Here is a 20,534-nt window from a genome sequence, read left to right as displayed (position 1 = left end):
GCAAAAATCAGTGAAAATTCACCTTCACAGTTCATGGAGACCAATTTCACTGCACAGCTGTTCTCTCAGTATTGAATCTCTCATAGATAGTACCAAGGTCAGGGAGGTCTTATCTAGGTCTGGGCTGTGAGCTAAGTCTCTTTGTAGGAAATAACAGATTGCTATATGAAGCTTCACCACAAGATGTCAGTGATACCATTTAAAAATTTTTAAGTCCCATACTATTCTAAGTTCTTTGTTCCAATTTAATTCTTTTCTGCAGATAAAAATAGAAAGTCCCAGTAAGAGTAGGAAATTTTTTGGTCCCCAAATTCCAAAAACACATAGATCCAATTATATTAAAGTTGTTCTTTTTGATGCTTTGTTTCCCCTGGGTAGTCAGATGCCGCTATTTTTAGAGGGTTGGAAGGAAATTCCCTTCCCTCTCTCTTCACAGGGGGAAGATACTTCAAGAAGCTTTTTACAGGAAAATACTTAGGGTAAAGAGAAGGTAAGATCTCACCCAGTTCCTCTGCATTGCTTTCAAAGTGCTTGTTAGTAAAGCACTTAGTGATGGGCCATATTGCTATGGCTGATCTTTTTCCCCTTGGTTAGAAGAGCTGCCCCAGATTAAGCGGAAGGGCTGCTGCCCTTCTGTGATCGTGGAGGGGTCCTCTCCTCGCTCGTCGCTCCTCTAGGGCAACTTCCAACTCTTTTCAGGGTCCCCCAGTGAGATAAAACTGAATGGTGGAGACAGAGGTCACCCCCACACGTCCACCAATGCCACGATGGCAAACTGGAAGCCGTATGTTTAATCTTAATAATATATGGATTTTCTCTTTATTTGTTCAGGGTCTATGTTTGGCTATGTTGGAAAATAGAAAAGATATTACCTACTTCTGTTTGAACTCCTTTGAGTTTATCATTTTATCTTTGTAGGCTAGCTTGCTTCATTTTTCTTTTGTGAGCATACATCCTTCACTTTGCTTGCCAAGATGATGGACATGTCGGAGTTCGGTGAAGCTTTACCTTTCCTCCGAAAAAGTGAGAAGGAAATCATGATGTTGCAGACAGTGGCCTTTGATGGTAAGATATAACATGCTTCTGCTGCGCATCATTTCTCCTAGACTTGTAAAGTGGATACCTGATCAGATGCAATATAATTGAAAGTTCTGATATAAAAGGTACATTGTAGATCTGAACTTGGATTTTAGCCATTTTGCTGTCTGGGAAGAAATCAATCTGGTAGAATCACAGAATCACACTAGTTACATCAGGCAAAGTTTATAATAGTAGAGGGGACCAATTATTTGTTGGTTTGTTTTATATACAAATAAACTATCCTCTCTGAGGTGAAGAAAACATTTGGCTGGGGAAGTCTGGGAACTGAAGCCCACACATCTTAAAACTGCCTTATCTGAATAGATTTTGTAGGCATTACTTGATCTATGAAATGGGCTGAGCATTTAGAGAAAGCAAGCAACCTAAATACTGCTTAGGGAACATTGTATAATATACAGTTGTTACTATTATTTGATAATTTTAAGTATTTAGCGTGCTTGTATAATGACAAAAATGTCTTTCTTTTCAAGGAAAGAAGAAATGCTGGATTCCTGATGAAAAGAAAGCATATATTGAAGCAGAGATCAAAGAGAGTGGTGGTGGCAAAGTTACTGTGGAGACTACAGATGGGAAGGCAAGGAACCTTCTTTGCTTGATAGATCACAGGTGCAAGACCTACAAGATAGAGAAACAATGTGCCAGCCATAAAGAGATGCTTTAACAAAAAGGTCAATTAATCCAAGACAAAAAAGAAATGGCATATATAGCTGGAGATCGCCTTTATAGTTTATGTCTTTCTGTCTGTCTCTCTGTCTGTCTGTCCATCCATCCATCCATCTGTCATCCTTCAGTATTGATGCCTGGTGACTGTAGACAAGTCCCTATAATTTTCTTGGCAAGAAAAAAATTTTTTAGAAGTTGTTTGCTATTGCCTTCTTCACAGGGCTAATAGAGAGAGGGATTGGTTCCTTAGCTGGATTTGTGTGCCTAAGGTGAGCCTAGAAATCATTGTCTCTTGGATTACAGCATGATGTCTTATCACTACATCACATTTGCTCTTATATGTACTGTAGTCTGCCAATGCTAAAATATATCCTTTAAAAAACAGCGTAGCAGTTTCTACCTTGTCTTGCAGTGACAATCATTGTAGCGACTTGAACAAACTCCCCTACAAATACACGCATATCTTTGTATCCGAGGCTTTGGGCTGAACATGCATAAGGCTAGCTGCACGAGAGTAATTATATAAAGATGGCCCATATCTTAGTTGATTTATATGGTTAAGTATGAAGGTGGATGGATGATTAAGTATATAGGGGATTCCTGATCTTGTGGAAGTAATAATGCATTTTTCAGCTGCCATCTTTGGGGGGAATCAGGGTGGGTGTATATGATTTACTTATGCGGAAGCTCTGGATCATAATTCTCTTTCCAATCTTAGTTAAGCCGCAGTACTTATGACAACTCTGAATATTCTCAGAGGCAATGAGCAACAAGACCTTAACACTTTTATGTCGCATGCATGAATAGAAAGCAAGTGAATATAAGCAGAGTAGAAGAAAAAGATCTGAGTTTATAAAATGTAAAACCCCAAGCCGATGATAGAGGTAGATTTTGTAATTCTCTGTACATTCCCCAAAAGCACTGTAAACATTCTTAAAGAACTTAAGTTGTTTTCTTCAACAGTCAATAGCCACTTTAATAATTGTTCAGTTGTTTGGAATGTTTTTAAACAAGCATGCTTCTTTGCTCACTTTCATAGGTTTTTAAATGTTTTCATTCATGAAATATGCTTTCCAGTGGCTAGAATTTAACTTTGAGTATAGCTTACAATCTTCTATGTTAGACGGCTTTTAATTTATTCCTTATTGGCCAGCATCATTATTAATATCTGAAAACCTCAAATCCACTGTTATCATTATTTCAATTTCTACACCATACGTTATAAAACAAAATTACAAACCTACCATTTACAAACAGCAATAGTAACCCATAATTTTTAAAATAAGAGATACATTTTTATTTTTCTATATGATAATCAGAGATATTGCTACAAGACGGTGCTGATCTGTTTAAAATTTAAGTTGCATTTGTTAATAATTCATACTTGGGAATAATCTTTAATAGTTGCTCTTGTAGTGAGGCTACTATAGGCACAAAGATGGAAAAATACAAAATTACTCATAATGGAGGAGTAGACTGTGAAGATAGTAGAACTTACTAAAATGATTAAATTGACCTGTTTATTAGGAGACGAACAATAACTACTTTTATCAGAAGACTAGAAACCATTATGGACTTTTTCCTGAAAATGGACAAAAATGATTTGGTGATTTTAGGAAAAGGGTTATTTAGGGGAAGAAGGAACATGTTATGTAATTTTGGGAGAGTGGAAATAGTAATAATTATGTTTGTAACTGCTGCAAAGATCAGAATTCACTTATTTAAATATTTTTCTTTCTCTTTTTCCCCCTGTGGTTTGATTTTTTTCATTTTTTGTCCTATCCATCCATCCATCCATCCATCTAGCTATCTGAAAGTCTGTTTGGTGTAATGGTTAAGGCATGAGGCAAAGCCACCTGAGTGATCTTGTGTCAGTAACTTTTATCTCAACCTTAGGAAGGAGGCAATGGCAAACAACTTCTAAGAAAACTTGTATAGGCAATCTCTAAGAATCAGACACAACTAAATGGAAGATGGAGATAGAGATGTACATAAATACCTTTCAAATTAATAATAATGGGAAAGAGAATGCATCCAATTAAAAGTTTCCTTTTTTTTACAGACTATAACTGTAAAAGAAGATGATGTTCAGCAGATGAACCCTCCAAAGTTTGACATGATTGAAGATATGGCTATGTTGACCCACCTAAATGAAGCTTCAGTGCTATATAATTTGTATAGACGCTACTCTAACTGGATGATTTATGTATGATTTCTTTACTTTGTCATCTTAAAATGTGCTATTTGAATAACGTATTTTTGTAAAAGAATGTCTTAATGTTTTCCCCTAAAGAATGGTTCAGGAATTATTTTTATGAAATAATTTTTCTCATACATTCCTCTATTTACTTTAGCAAATTTGTGAACTTTCTCCTCTATTCCTTATCAGCCTATTTAAAGGACAACAATTTGGGGAAGGCTGTTTCCAAAATGGAAGAAAACAAAGCAAATTAATACATTAGGCTCAGTAGAGTCAGTGGATACTATGTTTTGGGTCAAGGATGATGGAAAAGATTAATAAATAAAATATTTTTCATCACATCTTTTTATTCTAAAGAATTTCTAAATTCTAAAGAATTTCTAAAGAGAGAGATGTGTGTGAATATGGCAATTGAATAATGGCATTGTCTTAAGGCAGAGTTGTACAACCCACAACTTATAGACCTATGAAGTTCTCACAGGCCCCCCCAAAACTCTCCTCAGCTGCCTGTTGAAATTAAGCATGTTAATAATTGTAAAGTTGTCTGAAGATTATTTAAATTATGTTTAAAATGATGATGTTTCTTTGGTTGCGTAGATTTTTATATGCTGCTTTTATTTTAAATTTTTAAACCCGCTTTTATTTTTATAAATAACTCGAAATGGTGAATATACCTAACACTCCTTCCTGCTCCTTCTTTCCCCAACAACAATAACTTTGTGAGGTGAGCTGGGCTGAGAGAGGGGACTGTCCAAAGTCACCAAGCTGCTTTCATGCCAAATGCAAAACTGGAACACAGTCTCCTGGTTTCTGGTCTAGTGCCTTAACTACTAGACCTAACCTAAGAATGTTGGAAGATTTATGTATTTATTTTATTAGATATTCCCTTTTATATCTCTGTGCTTACTCCTTCTGAGATGAAGCGACAATATTCCTCCTATTTATTAAAAAAATGGTATCCATTTTTTTAATTTCTAGACTTACTCAGGCCTCTTCTGTGTGACAATAAACCCTTACAAATGGCTTCCTGTCTACAAAACGGAAGTAGTTGCTGCTTACAAAGGGAAGAGACGCTCAGAGTCTCCTCCCCACATCTTCTCCATTGCAGATAATGCATATCATGATATGTTGCGTAGTAAGTAAATCTATCTGACCACAATTCTTTTTAAAAGTTGTGTGTGTGTGTGTGTGTGTGTATGTGTGTTTGTGTATACAAGTAGCCTCGAGTGTCCCCAGATCACTTTGTTAGAATCTGATAACAAATCATCAATAAAGTTTTTAGTTAATATAATATAGATGCACTAAACCTCTGCTGGACTTAATTCCCCAATTTGCTTTTTTAAAAATTGTATAAAATGGAACCAAAGCTTCAATGGTGACCTTTCTAGTGATGTCATCTTCATTCTGGTCTACAAATACTTTTTTTTTTTAAAGAAAAAGCATATTCTACATTGGAAAGCATATTCTGCTTTCTAAAAGATTTTTAGCATATAGAAGATATCTTACTTGAAATTAGTTTTTTATTTATTTGATTATTTATGGATTTTATATGCTGCTCCAATTAGACACATTTATGAGCAGTGTATATTCCATGATCCATTAAGTATATTAAAACAAAGCTAAAAATATGGAGAAATTAACAGAAAAGCAAAACAATCCAGCATAACAATAAAAAGACTCTACGATCAGGATCATTCAAGTATCCATCGGTCTTCAAACGTTTTTGGAAAAGCATGATCTGAAAGAAATGAAGTACAAATTTCAAGGGCCGTGTTGTTTGCAAGAGTGAGAATGATACAAAGAAGGCCAACTCTGGAGTTTTGGTGTTAGCATCTCCTAGGCGTTAGGAGCTTCAGGAATCTCTCCTACTAGATGTCATATGGCAGGCATATTGATGTAAGGTAGTCCTGCAGAGATATAAAGACATTAAAAGAAAAATATTGTTGTATACAATTATTGTTGTATACAATTGTATTTTTGGATACAATTACTTGGAAACCTGCTCCCAGCCAATGCAACTCCCAAACCAGTGTCACATCGACAAACATAATAGAACCCATCAAAACTTGAGCCAGTTGTTTTGGATCTTCAAAATCTTCAAAAGAGCCTGATGGCCTGTTGCAATAATCTAACTGTGATGACAAGATGGTGAGACTTCACCCAATGAATTTTTAGATATGTTAAATTGCAGAGATGAGAGGGTTGTAAAGTACTAGATAAAAAGTGAAGAATCTAGAAGTGTATGCATTATGATTCTTAGCATCACTCACATTTGGGACAATAGCTACTATGAAACCTCAGCTGAGCTCTGCAAAGTAAACAAAAGAGATATTTCAAATGTTTTTCAGTTTTTGAAAACACAATTGACTGTATACATTCTTTGAAGCTTTCTTAATGAGGGAAATAAGAGTACATTTCCCATCAAAATCTATGTTGCCTTTAGTTGAGTTCAATTTAAATATCAAAATGATGTGTGATTATCACCAACTCAGATCAACCTCCTACACTGCTGCAAAGGTAGATTGTGATTATCATAATTCAAACATTTTGGCACATTAGATTTCTTCCACCAGAGGGCAGTAAGCAATGCAAGCTTGACATCTGGGATAGAATATTTGCACTGCTTTCAGCATTCATGGATAATACCATACAAGCTTTACAGACTATAATCAATGTATAGCAATTTAAAGAGCAGTATGGTACAAATGGATACTTTCTTTACTGACACTAGAAGGCCATAATATACTAAATGATATGTTATATGTTATAAAAATGTATATTGAATAATATACAAAAAGTAAAACAAAATCTGTAATTATTCAGGCCCTAATAATATGTTTCACAGACTTGTATTTAAATATGGACTGTCACTACTTTAAAATGCATGATTATTGTTATAAGGCAAAAATAAGGCCTAGTTTGACTTAATCTCTTAAACTGGATTATTTATTTAATAATAATTGTAGATCACCCCAATTCTTTCTTTTGTGTAATTTTTGTTGTTGTAAAAAAAAACATAGTGAGAAAACCTTCTAGTCCTGAGGAACTGTAGATCGGTGGTTCTCAACCTGTGGTCCACAGACCCCTGGGAGCCACGAGGTCATTACAGGGGGTCCATGAAGGCTTAAAGAAATATTATGATTTAAATCTTGAATTAAGTCTTGGGGGTCCATGACCACAAAAGATATTTAAAGATCCATGGTGAAGAAAAGGTTGAGAACCACTGGTCTAGATGATTAACAACTAAGCATAAAAAGAAAGATGAAAATCGAGTAATCCCCGAATTACAAGCATTCACTTAGTGCTTGTTTGAAATTATGCGATAAGCACCCCCTAGTGTTTATGAGCAAGTCCCAAAATTACAAATGTTGCAGCACGACAGCAGTTGTTTGCCCTGCAGAGGCTCTGCAACATTCACCCTATTCCCTCCCTGCTCCCCACAACTGCTTCCCCTACCCATTCTGCCATGTTGGTCTCACTTACCTGGCAAAAATCCTCTCTGCTGTGGTTTCTTTGCCTTTGAGGGAGAGAAGAGTCAATGGAAACTCCTGGGTGCTGTAATATCTTGTGAGTTCAGGCACCCATCCTCTTTTGCAGAGAATGGGTGCCTGAACTTTCATGAGATTGCAGACCCCAGAAACTTTCATTTTCAGGGCAAAAAATGTTTGTCTCCTGGTCCCCCCCAACTCCTTTCCAGACAGAGACCTTGGGGAGACCAGAAGGCCAAGGTCTCTGTCCAGGTGAAAAGTGTTCTGCTCCATTTCAAAGAGCCCCAAAGGCACTCAAACACTTCTTACCCAGATGGAGATCTTGGGGAGACCGGAAGTTCTGTCTGGCTGCAAATGGGGCACGTTGAAATATAACATTCTGTTCCATTCTCATGCACCCCATTTGCAGGCAGACAAAGCTTCCAGTCTCTTCAAGTTTTCCGTCTGGGTGAAAAGTGTTCCAGCGGTGGTAGAAAGGAGTTGGGGGGGAGCAGGAGACAGGCACTGCAAACACTTTTCGCCCTCAAAAAGAAGGTTTCTGGGGTCCGTGATCTCACAAGAGTTCAGGCACCCATTCTCTGCAAAAGAGGATGGGTGCGTGAAACCATGACAAGAGACAGATATTTGCAAGGTAATTGGGTCCAGAGCTGCAGGAAGGGAGAGGGAAACATAAGGAATCTTAGTGGGTCAGGGAGACCTTGGGAGCCTGTTCCATCACTGAGCCCCCTGAAGGCCTTCTTCATCCTGAGATACCTCATGTACACTTAACAAGCAGTGCTAAGAGCAGTACATTCAATTAGCAAATGTGTGGGCAAAAGCAGGGAGTGATCTCATTCAAGGGACAAGATTCACTCCCATGAATTCTTGAGTTACGAATGGAATGGGTAGGCTCTGTTACATTCATAACTCAAGGACTACCTGTATTCTTAAAAAATGTTAGTACAGTTCTAAAAATTCCTATGACTAATGCATCCAGTCAAGGGCCAAAAATATGTTGGAATAATATGGTTTTTATTGATTTACTTATTTGTGAAATGAAATAAGGGGTTGAAGTGCTTCAGGGATATACTCCTATACCACTCTTCTACCAATTTGTAGGCGTCCCTTAGTGTTTGGACTTAATGGGCAGATTCAGTTCTAGCAAGGCTCTCCCTAATATATTTCAGTGCTGAACATTTGAAGTTTTGAAAATAAAACCAGCACTTTGAGCTGACCTACTGGAAACCTATTGGTAAACAGCACAATGACCTTAAAACTGTTGTTATTCTGTACTGCTCTCCTCTCAACAGCTTGGCCCTCACAATACTATATCAGTTGCAGCTTCCGAGTCATCTTCAAAGGCACTTCAGTATACGCTGCATTAAAATAATCCAATAGGGCGATCAGGGATTGAGTTACCTTCACCAGGGCATCCTAAATCAGATAATATTATAACTAGTGCACCAGTCAGAGCTGGACAAAGAACCATAGCCACAGTTTTACTCCAACTGCTAGAACAAGAACTGAGTATTTAGGAGTACCCCAAATCATGAAACACTTGCTTTGGAAAGAAAATTGCCCCATTCAAAGTACTGTGTTTGTTGTTAGTGGATTGTCTAGTTATTTACTAATGAATAACAACTTTTGGCATGATTTAATCTGAGTTTGTTCCCCACCACCTCCTACAGATACAAATTTGTTTTTGTTTGTTTGCTCCTTCCTTCCTTCCTTCCTTCCTTCCTTCCTTCCTTCCTTCCTTCCTTCCATTTCATTTTACTTCACTTCACTTCACATCACATCACATCACATCACTTCATTATTTCATTTCATTTATATGACCACCCATTTTTATTGATGATCAGGATGATACATTTTCCTGTAGGATTCTCTGTAGTAAATTCTTTATTAGTTTTTTGACAAAGTCCCCAAAAATATGTATTTTAAAAATAATGGAAATATTTCCTACAAATAATCTATGAGAGGAAAATGCTGTTGAATTTTTTTTTCTCTTCCACATAGATCGAGAAAACCAATCAATGCTGATTACGTAAGTGACTCTTCTCAGATGCTTTATATTCAAAAATTATTTCTTGTAATAGTTTCTAGAATTTTTAGCAGAACATGCAAATCTAGAGAAACCTCATTTTGTTCTTGGTTGCTAAATTTTTCCATTTTGGCATACAGTTAATTCTGTCCTTATATTCTAAAAGAAACCTTGGTTTGTATGAAAGCTTTTTATTGAGATTACCTTAAGTCATAAATCTGGCACATTTCAAACAGACTGTCCTAGTATTCCTAGTATTCCTAGTATGTTAGTTACATGAACTTGGATCTTGTTTGAGAAGTACTTTTAGAATATATTAAAAATTCTGCTGAATTAAGATCAATTTTCTTTTTTTCCAGTACCTTATTTGCTGCAGGACCCAATTAAAAGCATCACATCAACAGCCTTTACCTGATACTGCTCATGAACAACATTAATTCAGTGGCACATTGGTGATGAGCTTTCATACAGCATCATTACCATTACCTATGGAAAGTCTTCTCCTCCTTATTGGATGAACTTTCCTCTTTTCTCTAATGTTCTATGTCTGGACTGCAGCTATAGGAATAACCAACAGATGGCAGCAGAGTTTTCAGTGTCTCTTTTCTGCCACATAGAGGTCATCTGGATTATTGTAACTATGTTCTGGTAGCCAGCCCCATTTTTCTGTAAACATTCATTGAAAGAACACTTTTTAAAGGGAAATATAGCTCAGTCTCATTACAAAAAGATTAAATTTTAAGTTGTATTTTCTTGTAAATTAAAATGTATTTCTTTTGTTTATAGTGGAGAATCTGGTGCTGGTAAAACTGTGAACACAAAACGTGTCATTCAGTATTTTGCCACCGTTGCAGCAATTGGTGAACCTGGAAAAAAAAGTGTAAATACAAATGACATTTACTTTGTATAAACAATGACTACACAGTCACAAATAGCATGATAATTACCTATAATGCTTTAAAAGAATTCCAAGTGAAAAAAGACCACAAATGTTTTTTTCAGTAAGTTTGCACCATTGTTACAATAGTTATACCTGGGCTTCAGGTATAGCTTATAGGTATATTAAATATTCGCTATCTACTTCTCCCAAATAATGTTGAAAATGATAATTTTGCAAATCATCAGACTAAAGAGGAATGATTATAAAAGCTAGCTAAATTTGAGTATAAAATGCCTCTGACCTAGAGGAAAAACACTGCTGTTTTGGTTATTTACAATGTATATGTTTTGCTAGGAGGGACGCGGTGGCTCAGTGGGTTAGGACGCTGAGCTTGTCGATCAGAAGGTCGGCAGTTTGGCGGGTCGAATCCCGAGTGCCGCGTAGCAGAGTGAGCGCCTGTTACTCGTCCCAGCTTCTGCCCACCTAGCAGTTTGAAAGCACGTAAAAACGGAAGTAGGAAAATAGGGACCACTACGGTGGGAAGGTAACAGCGTTCCGTGCGCCTTTGGCGTCTAGTCATACCGGCCACATGACCACGGAGACGTCCTCGGACAAACGCTGGCTCTTCGGCTTTGAAACGGAGATGAGCACCGGCCCCTAGAGTCGGAAACGACTAGCACGCATGTGCGGGGGAACCTTTACCTTTACCTATGTTTTGCTATTGTCCTATTGGAATAGATATGCTTTGCCATGAATTATACAGGGCATAAAGCAGCTCCTTCAGGCGGGACAAGAAATGAACAGGTTTAACCAGCATATGTTAAGCAAGTAACTGAAACACTGGTCTGATTCTAGGTGATCTAGTTAGGACTGGTAGTTTTGAAAGAAAAATCAATCCATGCTGCAGAAACTAAGTCTATACCTAGACACTATTTTTTGATTAAAAACAAGAATCTTAGAATTAAAATTATGTTGTGTCACATATTAAAGTGAATTGTAAAAGAAATACCTAGCAAAATCACAACTGGGAAGGACTGATAGATGAATATATGTTCTTGCCTTTTCTTCAATTTTGTTTTTATGTTTTGTTTTAAACAGCAGCCGGCTACCAAGACTGGGGTAAGTTATCTATATTTGATAATGTGCCATCAAACTGTTGTCAGCTCTTAGTGACCACTTAGTGACTATGCAGATAGTCATCTATATTACCAAAAGTTAATCTAAGCATTTTCTGAAATTTATAAGTCATGTGTGCTATAATGTTAGTGCTTCAAAATGTAAGTATTATCCATTTATTGAATAATAATTGCAGTAACTATAAGACGAACACATGATTCACAACCCTTTCATATTTGCCAATTGCCAAATGGTTTATTTGAAGAACCACCTTAGCTCAGTGGGACTGCCCCCCACACCTGCACTGGCAGAGAGGGCATCCTGCAGTTCCCATCAGTCAAGGAATTTGGCTGGTGGGATCCAGGAGAAGAAAATTCTCCATTGTGGCTCCTGCCCTTTGGAATGTCTTGCCTCCTGAGGTGAGATTGGCTCTCAGCCTCCTGGCTTTTCGTAAGAGCCTTAAAACCTGGTTCTGCCAGATGGCTCAGGGTACTAATGGGGGAACTTCACACTGGAGATGGTTGACCAATTAAAAGCTAATCCCACATCCAACCCCTCGCCCATTTGTGTATCTGGCTCCCTCTTCCTCCATCTTGTGTTAATGATTTTATTTCGTCTGCTTGTCATTTTATACTATAATATTTTAATATTTTTGTAATGTTTAACCTAAGGCAATGTTATGCTCTATGTCACCCAGAGTCATCTGAAACGAGATGGGCTGCAAATAAATTTGATAAATAAAAAAAACAAATTAAGTAAATAAATAAATTTAATAAATAAAAAAACAAATTAAGTAAATAAATTTAATAAATCAAAATAAATCAAATAAATAAATAATAAAATAATAAAATAAATAAATAGAAAATCTTGGTTGCAGGGAAAGATGAAATTGTTTTGTAAGGCTAAGCTAATGTAATCTAGGCCATCTGACCAAATCCAGAGATTCAACTTCTCCATCATAAAATTCACTGGCTGACTTTGGGCCAGTCATTTTCTTTCCACCCAAACAGGTTATGGATATGAAATGGGAGAAAGATCTTCTATGTCAATTTCCTTGAGCTTCCAGAATAAAAGCATTTGAATGGCCCATAACCCTGATTTAATTGTTCTGTCGGAATATCTGAAGTTTTTTGCCAGCATATTCTTTGCATAGTGTTGCTTTTTTCTGGTATATCTAGGTGAAGCCAGAAATTGGGTATATGGTATATGTTTACATTCTAAAGTTTACATTCTAAATTTTTTCATTGTAAGGGAACCCTGGAAGATCAAATCATCCAAGCCAATCCAGCTCTGGAAGCTTTTGGGAATGCCAAAACTCTGAGAAATGACAACTCTTCACGTTTTGTAAGTAGGATTTCTAGCTCTGGAACCTTACCATCTTGCATTATTATGCTCATAAAATAGTAGCAGAAATTGAATTACATTAAAATCTGTTTTCTAATAGTACTGCATTCTTTCATTAAGTTATTGGATGGTTTTTTACAAGTAATGTCAACAGCTGTTCTACTGTTACTTATTGGAACATTTTGGCATAGAAATTGTACCATCTTGGGATTTTAGCAACAACTTGGCAAGCTAAAGCCTAAGCAAACAGTTGATTTATTCAGGTTTCCTGAATAAAAATAAAATAAAAATGGCAGAAAAAGATGCATTGAGAAGTGGCTCAGAGGGAATTCAGGTCAATAATTTTATACAAGACATTTTCCAGCCCCATCAAATCCAGCGAGTGATTTTTTTCTTTTCTTTTTATGACTCTGTAATACCTTTTATCAGGGTGGAGTTGAAGCAACTGAATAGAACTGGGCATTTACTGGCCGGATGCCCTCCCTGACACCTATATAGAGTTTGCAGCAGATATTTTCTCTTTGCGACCTTATAGAGAAATATCTGTCACTATCTAGGATTGAACTCGCAACCTCTTGAGTGTGAGGTGAGCGTCTTCACCTCTAGATCACTGCACCACTCAAATCCAGCCAGTGATAATTATCCTAAATCAGGATACAGTATTAAAAGTTTCTGTTTCCCACATAGGGAATCATTTTCTTTGTCAATATTTTTCTATTTCTGTGCTCTGTCTTTCATCTTACTACTGCCAATGGTGTCATTGGCTTAGAGCAGTGCTTTTCAACCTGTGGCATACATACCACTGATGGTACTTTGGCACCTGGCAGGCCGTATGTGTATGACGGGTTCAAAAGCACTGTAAAAAAAAAGTGCAAAAGTGTAGTGGGGGGGATGAGCTGAAGCAGTGGCAACACCGCACAGGCCCTTGGGAGAGTTAGCTGGAGCTGCGATGTTGCTGGGGCTCTGCTGAGCACTCAGGATCTGTGTGGGGCTCCAGCTGATTGGTGCTTCCGTAAGCAGCTCACAGCCTTGGGGAAAGTAGTCAGCTGCAGCTACATCAAAGGGGAAAAAAGAGGGGGGGGAGAGGAGAGGATATCAAAGGAGGTTTTGGAGGGAAAGGGAGAGAAAAAACATAATGTGGAAAGAGAAGGGGACAGAGTAAGATACAGAGGAACACACAGCCTTGGGGAAAGGAGTCAGCTGCAGCTACACCAAAGAGAAAAGGAGGAGGGGGGAGAGGAGAGGATATAAAAGGAGGTTTTGGGGAGATATGGATGAAAAAAAACAAATGACTGGGAAAGAGAAGGGGATGGAGTAAGAGAGATGGAGAAACACACAGCCTTGGGGAAAGGAGTCAGCTGCAGTTACACCAAAGAGAAAAGGAGGAGGAGGGAAGAGAGGAGAGGATAGAAAGGGAAAGGGAGAGAAAAAATGGATGACTGGGAAAGAGAAGGGGACAGAGAAAGAGAAACAGAGAAGAGGAGAAGATTCTTTGAGTTAACCAGAAGGAGAGAAGGGGATAAAACAGTGCACAGATTAATGTCAGAGAAACAAGCACAAGTTTCCCATTAAAAGTGTGGTAAGAGGGTGTACAGATAATCCTCAACCTACAACCACAGTTGAGCCCAAATTTTATGTTATGAGAAGTTTGTTAAATCAGTTTTGTCCCATTTTATGACTCTTCTTGCCGCATTTGTAAAGTGAATCACTGCAGTTGTTAAATTAGTAACACAGTTCTTGAGTGAATCTGGTTTCCCCATTGACTTTGCTTGTCAGAAGGTTGCAAAAGGGGATCACATGACCCTGGGACACTGTGACCATCATAAATATGAATCAGCTGTCAAGCATCCAAGTGTAAAACTCCTAAATATACACAAACTGCTTACATGCTTACGTTTTGTACTTATCTAGGAAGTGTGAAGGTAGTCCAAAGGAAACTTCTTCAAACTGATACCTTCCATTTGTGTTTGGACAACAATTTTAGAATTGGTTATCCTTGACTAAACTGAAGAATACAAGATAGTTTAATGAATGTATAGATAGAGAGGGATACTATCTATATTTCACTGCGTTCCTCTAACATTGTTCATTCTCCAAAGAATACACTTCTTATATCAACTAATGGTCCAAAGCTTTAATTAGTTTCAATGTTTATTAAATGGTTCTCATTTTTCACCCTTTGGATTATTTTCCACTAAAATCATTATTATTCACTGGAAACGAGAAGGGACTCCTGCATGCTTTGCAAGTATCTTCCTGTTTATAGTGAGTAATATGAATTTTGGTGCTATTATAACACAAGAAAAGATAAGGCCATCAGATTTGGATTGCAAAAGCTTTATCGTCCTTTGAATCTTTGTAGTCCATGTCTGGTTGCCATACTAAATTAGATAGATGTACAGTGTGTGAAAAATAGGTATGCAGGTAATTGTTCTAGATCAATTAGCAGTAGCAGTGCGATACAACTTGCTGCCCAGCATATGTTCAGTGCAATATTCATACAGTATTCTGGGTTGAAAAAGCAGAAGGACCATCTAAAGTTTATAAATAAATAAACGAATACGGGTTTTTTTTACTGATAAAACAAGTACAGCACAGTTTTGTATATGTGAAACATATTAGTCCTGTGTAATATTCTCTAAGGGAGGCAACAAAAACAAGCTGGTCACAATAAAACCAAAGGAATTATTTGTTATAATTATGGCTGCAAAGCTGCAGAAACCACAGTAGACTCCAAATTCACACATTTAAAAAAACAACTGATGTTCCAGACAATCTGAAAACTATCTATGCTGTTGTAAACTGATAATGCATTTTTAGTATCTGTATATACTTGCACAAAATGTGTGTCTTTCCAGGATGAGGAGTTAGATATCTTGCACAGATATCTGAACATCACCTTTTCTTAAGCAGTCCTAAACAAGCAGACTCCATTGTATACCAGTGGTAGATTAGTCATCTGTCAACATGTTTTAGAAAGTGTTTTGACTTAGAATAGTTCCAAACCAGTGCTTCACAGCACTTTGGGGAATGGCTATAGACTTGATTGTTGTCACAGTTTTGTTTTGGAAAAAAATGAATTTTTTTTCTAGAGTTGAGCTTCTCCCAGTAACCTCTATGCTTACTTAGTTCTCTTGACAATATGTCAAATATATCCTAGCTGCTGTATTTTTCTGGATTTTTTTTTAAAACAATCACTAATCTAGCTAATTCCTGCAGCAATGTACCTTTCTTTTTTTGTATGTTACGTTTTTCAATATCTAATGATAGTTCAGGACATGGAATGATATTTTGGCTATTTTCTGTTGATGTTGCAAGGAAGGAGGTTCCACAATCACTGGAACATTGTGTGTGTTTGTGTGTGTGTTTCACAAAATGTCAGCAAAATCTCAGCAAAAATTAAAATAATCACGGATATGATTCAGACTATTTTACAGTGACTGCCAGAGAAAAATGCATATATTTTATCTAAAGTCAAATAGGGAGCCCTGCTCAATCATATTAAATGACTGTGGGAAAATATAACAGGATAAGGTAATATTGAGCATCCTGCTGATGTTTCTCAGCAGGGGATATTCAGTACCATATTGCTTCTGATATTAGAGATTATAGTCATCATGATCAGCAAATGCTAAAATGCAATTAATAAGAATACTAATTTTAGGTTAATATAAGTACAGTATGAAGTTCTTGCTTTTTTCCATAATTATTGGCAATTTGATTTTATAATCGGGTTTCACAATTCGCAACTCAAGGTGATCAAAAGTAGCTCTCTGAAAAGAATCATCAAACAAATGTCTTGTCACAACAATGCTAGACCATTTTACAGAAATCTACTAGTAATACATTTATAGTCCTGGCAGTGATAAAATAATTCAGATAATCACAACAAGCATCTGTACAACCATACAACATTCAAAGCAGTTGATTTCAGAGAAGGACTTATATAATGGAAAGTCCTATTTCTACACTAGGATAAATAGTGCTGATTAGAGCTGATTTTGGTAATCTTATTACTCATAAGCAATTGCCTATTCAGACCACTACTTTTAAGGTGGTCTTCAAGCAATTTGGCATTGGAAATAACATCTGCAGATTTAAAAGCTGTGTGTTTCTGTGTCAAAGTCAGAATTCTTGATTGTGATGTATCAGAGGTAGTGGAGGTGAGTTTACCAAGATCTCTGAGTAAAGCTTGGGAACATGCATGGTAAACTCTTTTCTAGCCATCACCACCATGACTTCCTTTAAAGAAAATTCATCCTTCCAAGGAGTCAAGTTTTTTAAAATTATGTATTGGGGAAACAATTTGTTTCATTTATCTGAATCTTTCACCATTAAACTAGATTAATGAAACTTAACAGTATGTGTAAACCAAGATACTATTTTATTTAAAAAGTTTTACAATACATTTTGACTTTAATTCCCCCACCCCTATCCAACCCTCCCTATCCCTCTCCCCCACTCCCTCCTCCCCCCCCCCGACTTCCCAGAGCTAAATACAGGGCATAAAAACAAAAAACAAACATAAACACCCCTATGTTATCAACAATAAACTATAAATTCTATCTCTCTCTAGCTCATATAAAATGAATACAAACAATATTAATATTAATATTAATATTACAAATAAAGTAGAAAGATACTATTGAATATAAATTGCATCTTGTTGCTTACTCTAAATAAACCATTACATTTACGCAATAAGCAATGATTTAAATAAACCATGTTATAATGTGAATCAGCCATAGATTTATCATAACATCCAAACAATGCAGTTATCAAAGGAAGCCTATAGTAATAAAGTAGACTATATTGGCTCTATATATTGTCATTTTCACATCTTTTTAAATTTTGTACAATAGGGTAAATTTATCAGGATCCATTTTGGGACTACAGGCAAGCTATCATCTGCTGATATTGAAATCTGTAAGTAGCATACTGCTTGTTATAACTATAGGCTTTATATTTCACATACAACTTTCAACCTATTTTTCAGTTTAATTCTTCACTCTCTCTTCACTAGATCTTTTAGAGAAATCCCGAGTTATTTTTCAACAACCAGGTGAAAGAGACTATCATATCTTCTATCAAATCTTGTCAGGAAAGAAAGCAGAACTACAAGGTAAGTAGGCAATCTGGAAAACTTTAAGTAGTTAAGATGATAATTTTCTATCTTTAAAATAAAGAGTAATCAATGATCAATTGAAATAATGCTAAAAATTAAATTAGTTATTGATTTTAAAGGATTCTTAGTCTGCAGACTCTTTCCTTATCCAGCACTTTAAAATAGCACCTATGGAACTTGTGTTAGATAATGCTCCATGTGTATAGAAAAAAAGAATGAAGTTTCTATGAATAATTTGTGTTTAAGGTAGAAGATTGCATATACATATATATACATATATAGCAGCGAAATGCTAGAATTCCACTGTTGGTCAAGGTAGACAGTACGGTCTATATGGATTCTAACTTATGTACCTCAGTTGATATCTTGTATTGGGATTCGGGATATAATTCTGGATAAACAGAAAGCTGAGCTATGATACTGATAATACTTCACATAATTTTAAAGAGGATGCTCCTTTCCATCCATTTTTTACTTACATCTATATTTTTATATGACTACATCTGTTATTACACGTGACCATTTTTGAATTTCAGTAGCTGGTCCTGTTTATCATGTAGCTTTACACCCTATTTATGCATAGGGATTGTGCATTTATATGGATGCTTCATGTAATACTGTATGGGCAAAGCTTCCCTTTATACATGTCCTGAATTTCTGCTTGGCAAAAGCAGTAATAATCTCATTTTTGTTCTTGTCATCCAAGCTGAGTGGACCATCTGCTAAGTCCTTAACCAGTTAGCCTTTACTGTGGCCTAATTAAGGTAGATTAGAGGAACTGTTTCAAAGTGATTTTCAGCTAACAGGATTTGGATGGAAATATTCCACAGTGAAAATGTACCTTTCATGGTTAATTTATTCTTATGCTATACTTGCTGGCCATGATTGTTCCATGGATAAACTGCGGTCCACACAACAGTTTTGCTGTTACAATCAATTATTCACAGTCTGCACTGCTGTATATGTAGAATGGTAGAAAATTTACTAGAAGTAATAATTTTGTAGGAGTTTCTAGTTGTTGACCACATTTTCTGATATCTTAATAAAATTTTGAAATAATCCTTTTGTCATTATTATTATTATTATTATTATTATTATTATTATTATTATATCATTATTTTATTATTTTATTATTAATTATTTGGGGGGGGAGGGTGATATGTTTCTTGCCCTGATTTGGACATTTGAAATTACATTGCTTCTCCCCATGATATTAGAATCAACTAAACACAATTTTATTGGACTTTTGAAATATGAGAAGCTGTGTAAATGTCTTTGCCCTTTATTATTTGTAGCAGAAGAAGGATCAGCAAGCACATCTGCCTATGCAATTTGACTGAAAAGCTAAGCAGGGTGTAGGATATGAGTCTATTGATCATGTGGAGTTAATTGCATAAGTATAAGAATGTGTCATTAGATGGAACTATTCAGAGAGACTTGATTATCCAGGCAAATAAAATAAAAAATAAAATAAAGATAGTGTATAGTTTCAGAATGGTTTTGGAATTCAAGATCTTTTTATTGCTTCTCAAAATGTGTTCATGTTATCTCTATCACTATTATGTTAGGCTGATTTCTTTCTGAAGGGCTAGGAATGTCAATGAAAGTTCTGTATAGGAACTAGGTTAATATAAGCAAAGAAGTGGAATAAGCCATTTTATAGAGATTAAGTGTGGGTTTATATATTTTTCAACAATATATATTGTTTGGCACTAATATTGTTGAACTGCATTGTTCTGTTCTTACATGGAATAAATCTCACTGAATTGGTGAAACTTATTTCTGTGTAGATATATGCAGGGTTGCATAGTGATATAATTTAAAAATAGAAACTGCACACATTTGTGTAGATCTAATTTCCTAGCAACTTTGATGTATGAATTGCACTTGTGATGTACTGTATTTTGACTTAACAGGAGCTCAGCTCTTGAGAGAATAAACTGTTTTGTCTTTTCCTCATTTGCAGATATGTTATTGGTGTCAACAAATCCATATGACTACCACATCTGTTCACAAGGTGTTGTTACTGTGGATAATTTAGATGATGGGGAAGAGCTGATGGCAACTGATGTAAGATTTGTTTTTTATTAAAGTACAAAAGGGCATAAGCTGTTCAGTGAGAACAACAGCAATTTCCTTACTTGAGTCAGTTCAAACCAATCCATATAAATTGTCTCACTCAACAGAATTGCTGAGCATAAATATGCAATGAATCCAGGATCAGTACATCAAAAGAGGATAGTTTTCAGTATGCAGAATGGTCTTAAGAGTGAGTCACCCTTAGCCTTCCTGTATATTATTTTAGAACAGGACTGTACCAATAAACCCACACTATCTATTGACTTTCATAAATTGAGGTAAGAATGCAGCTCTGCTAGATCAGGTCAACACCCTTCAAAGTTCAGAATTTTCATTCTCATGGTGCTTAACCAAAGCCAACCAGTGTGTTTGCAAACCAGACATGGCAACATAGCAGTTTCCTGTTATTTCCTTGAAATGGGTATTTGGAGGCATGCTGCAGTGTGAAGTTAATACTGAAACTACAAGACAGCCTTTGATAAGCCTGTCCTACTTACATTTATTCCAACCTCATT

General features: G+C 36.2%; 1 protein-coding gene across 1 annotated transcript in view; it reads left to right on the top strand.

The window, feature by feature from the left end:
• Positions 1-977: 977 nt before the first annotated feature.
• Positions 978-20,534, top strand: part of MYH15 (myosin heavy chain 15) — a gene marked incomplete at its 5' end in the record, with an annotated part of 95,347 nt that continues 75,790 nt past the window's right edge. The window contains 10 exons of the mRNA XM_083361353.1: positions 978-1,065; positions 1,572-1,675; positions 3,827-3,970; positions 4,943-5,099; positions 9,451-9,478; positions 10,262-10,379; positions 12,723-12,815; positions 17,678-17,741; positions 17,839-17,937; positions 19,907-20,010. Coding sequence (XP_083217479.1) covers positions 978-1,065; positions 1,572-1,675; positions 3,827-3,970; positions 4,943-5,099; positions 9,451-9,478; positions 10,262-10,379; positions 12,723-12,815; positions 17,678-17,741; positions 17,839-17,937; positions 19,907-20,010 — 999 coding nt within the window. The remainder of the gene's footprint in view (positions 1,066-1,571; positions 1,676-3,826; positions 3,971-4,942; positions 5,100-9,450; positions 9,479-10,261; positions 10,380-12,722; positions 12,816-17,677; positions 17,742-17,838; positions 17,938-19,906; positions 20,011-20,534) is intronic.

This window comes from Vipera ursinii (assembly GCF_947247035.1).
Source record: "Vipera ursinii genome assembly, chromosome: 4".
Classification (NCBI taxonomy): Eukaryota; Metazoa; Chordata; class Lepidosauria; order Squamata; family Viperidae; genus Vipera; species Vipera ursinii.
Note: the sequence above shows the minus strand (reverse complement) of the source record. Positions and strands in the feature narration are given on the sequence as shown.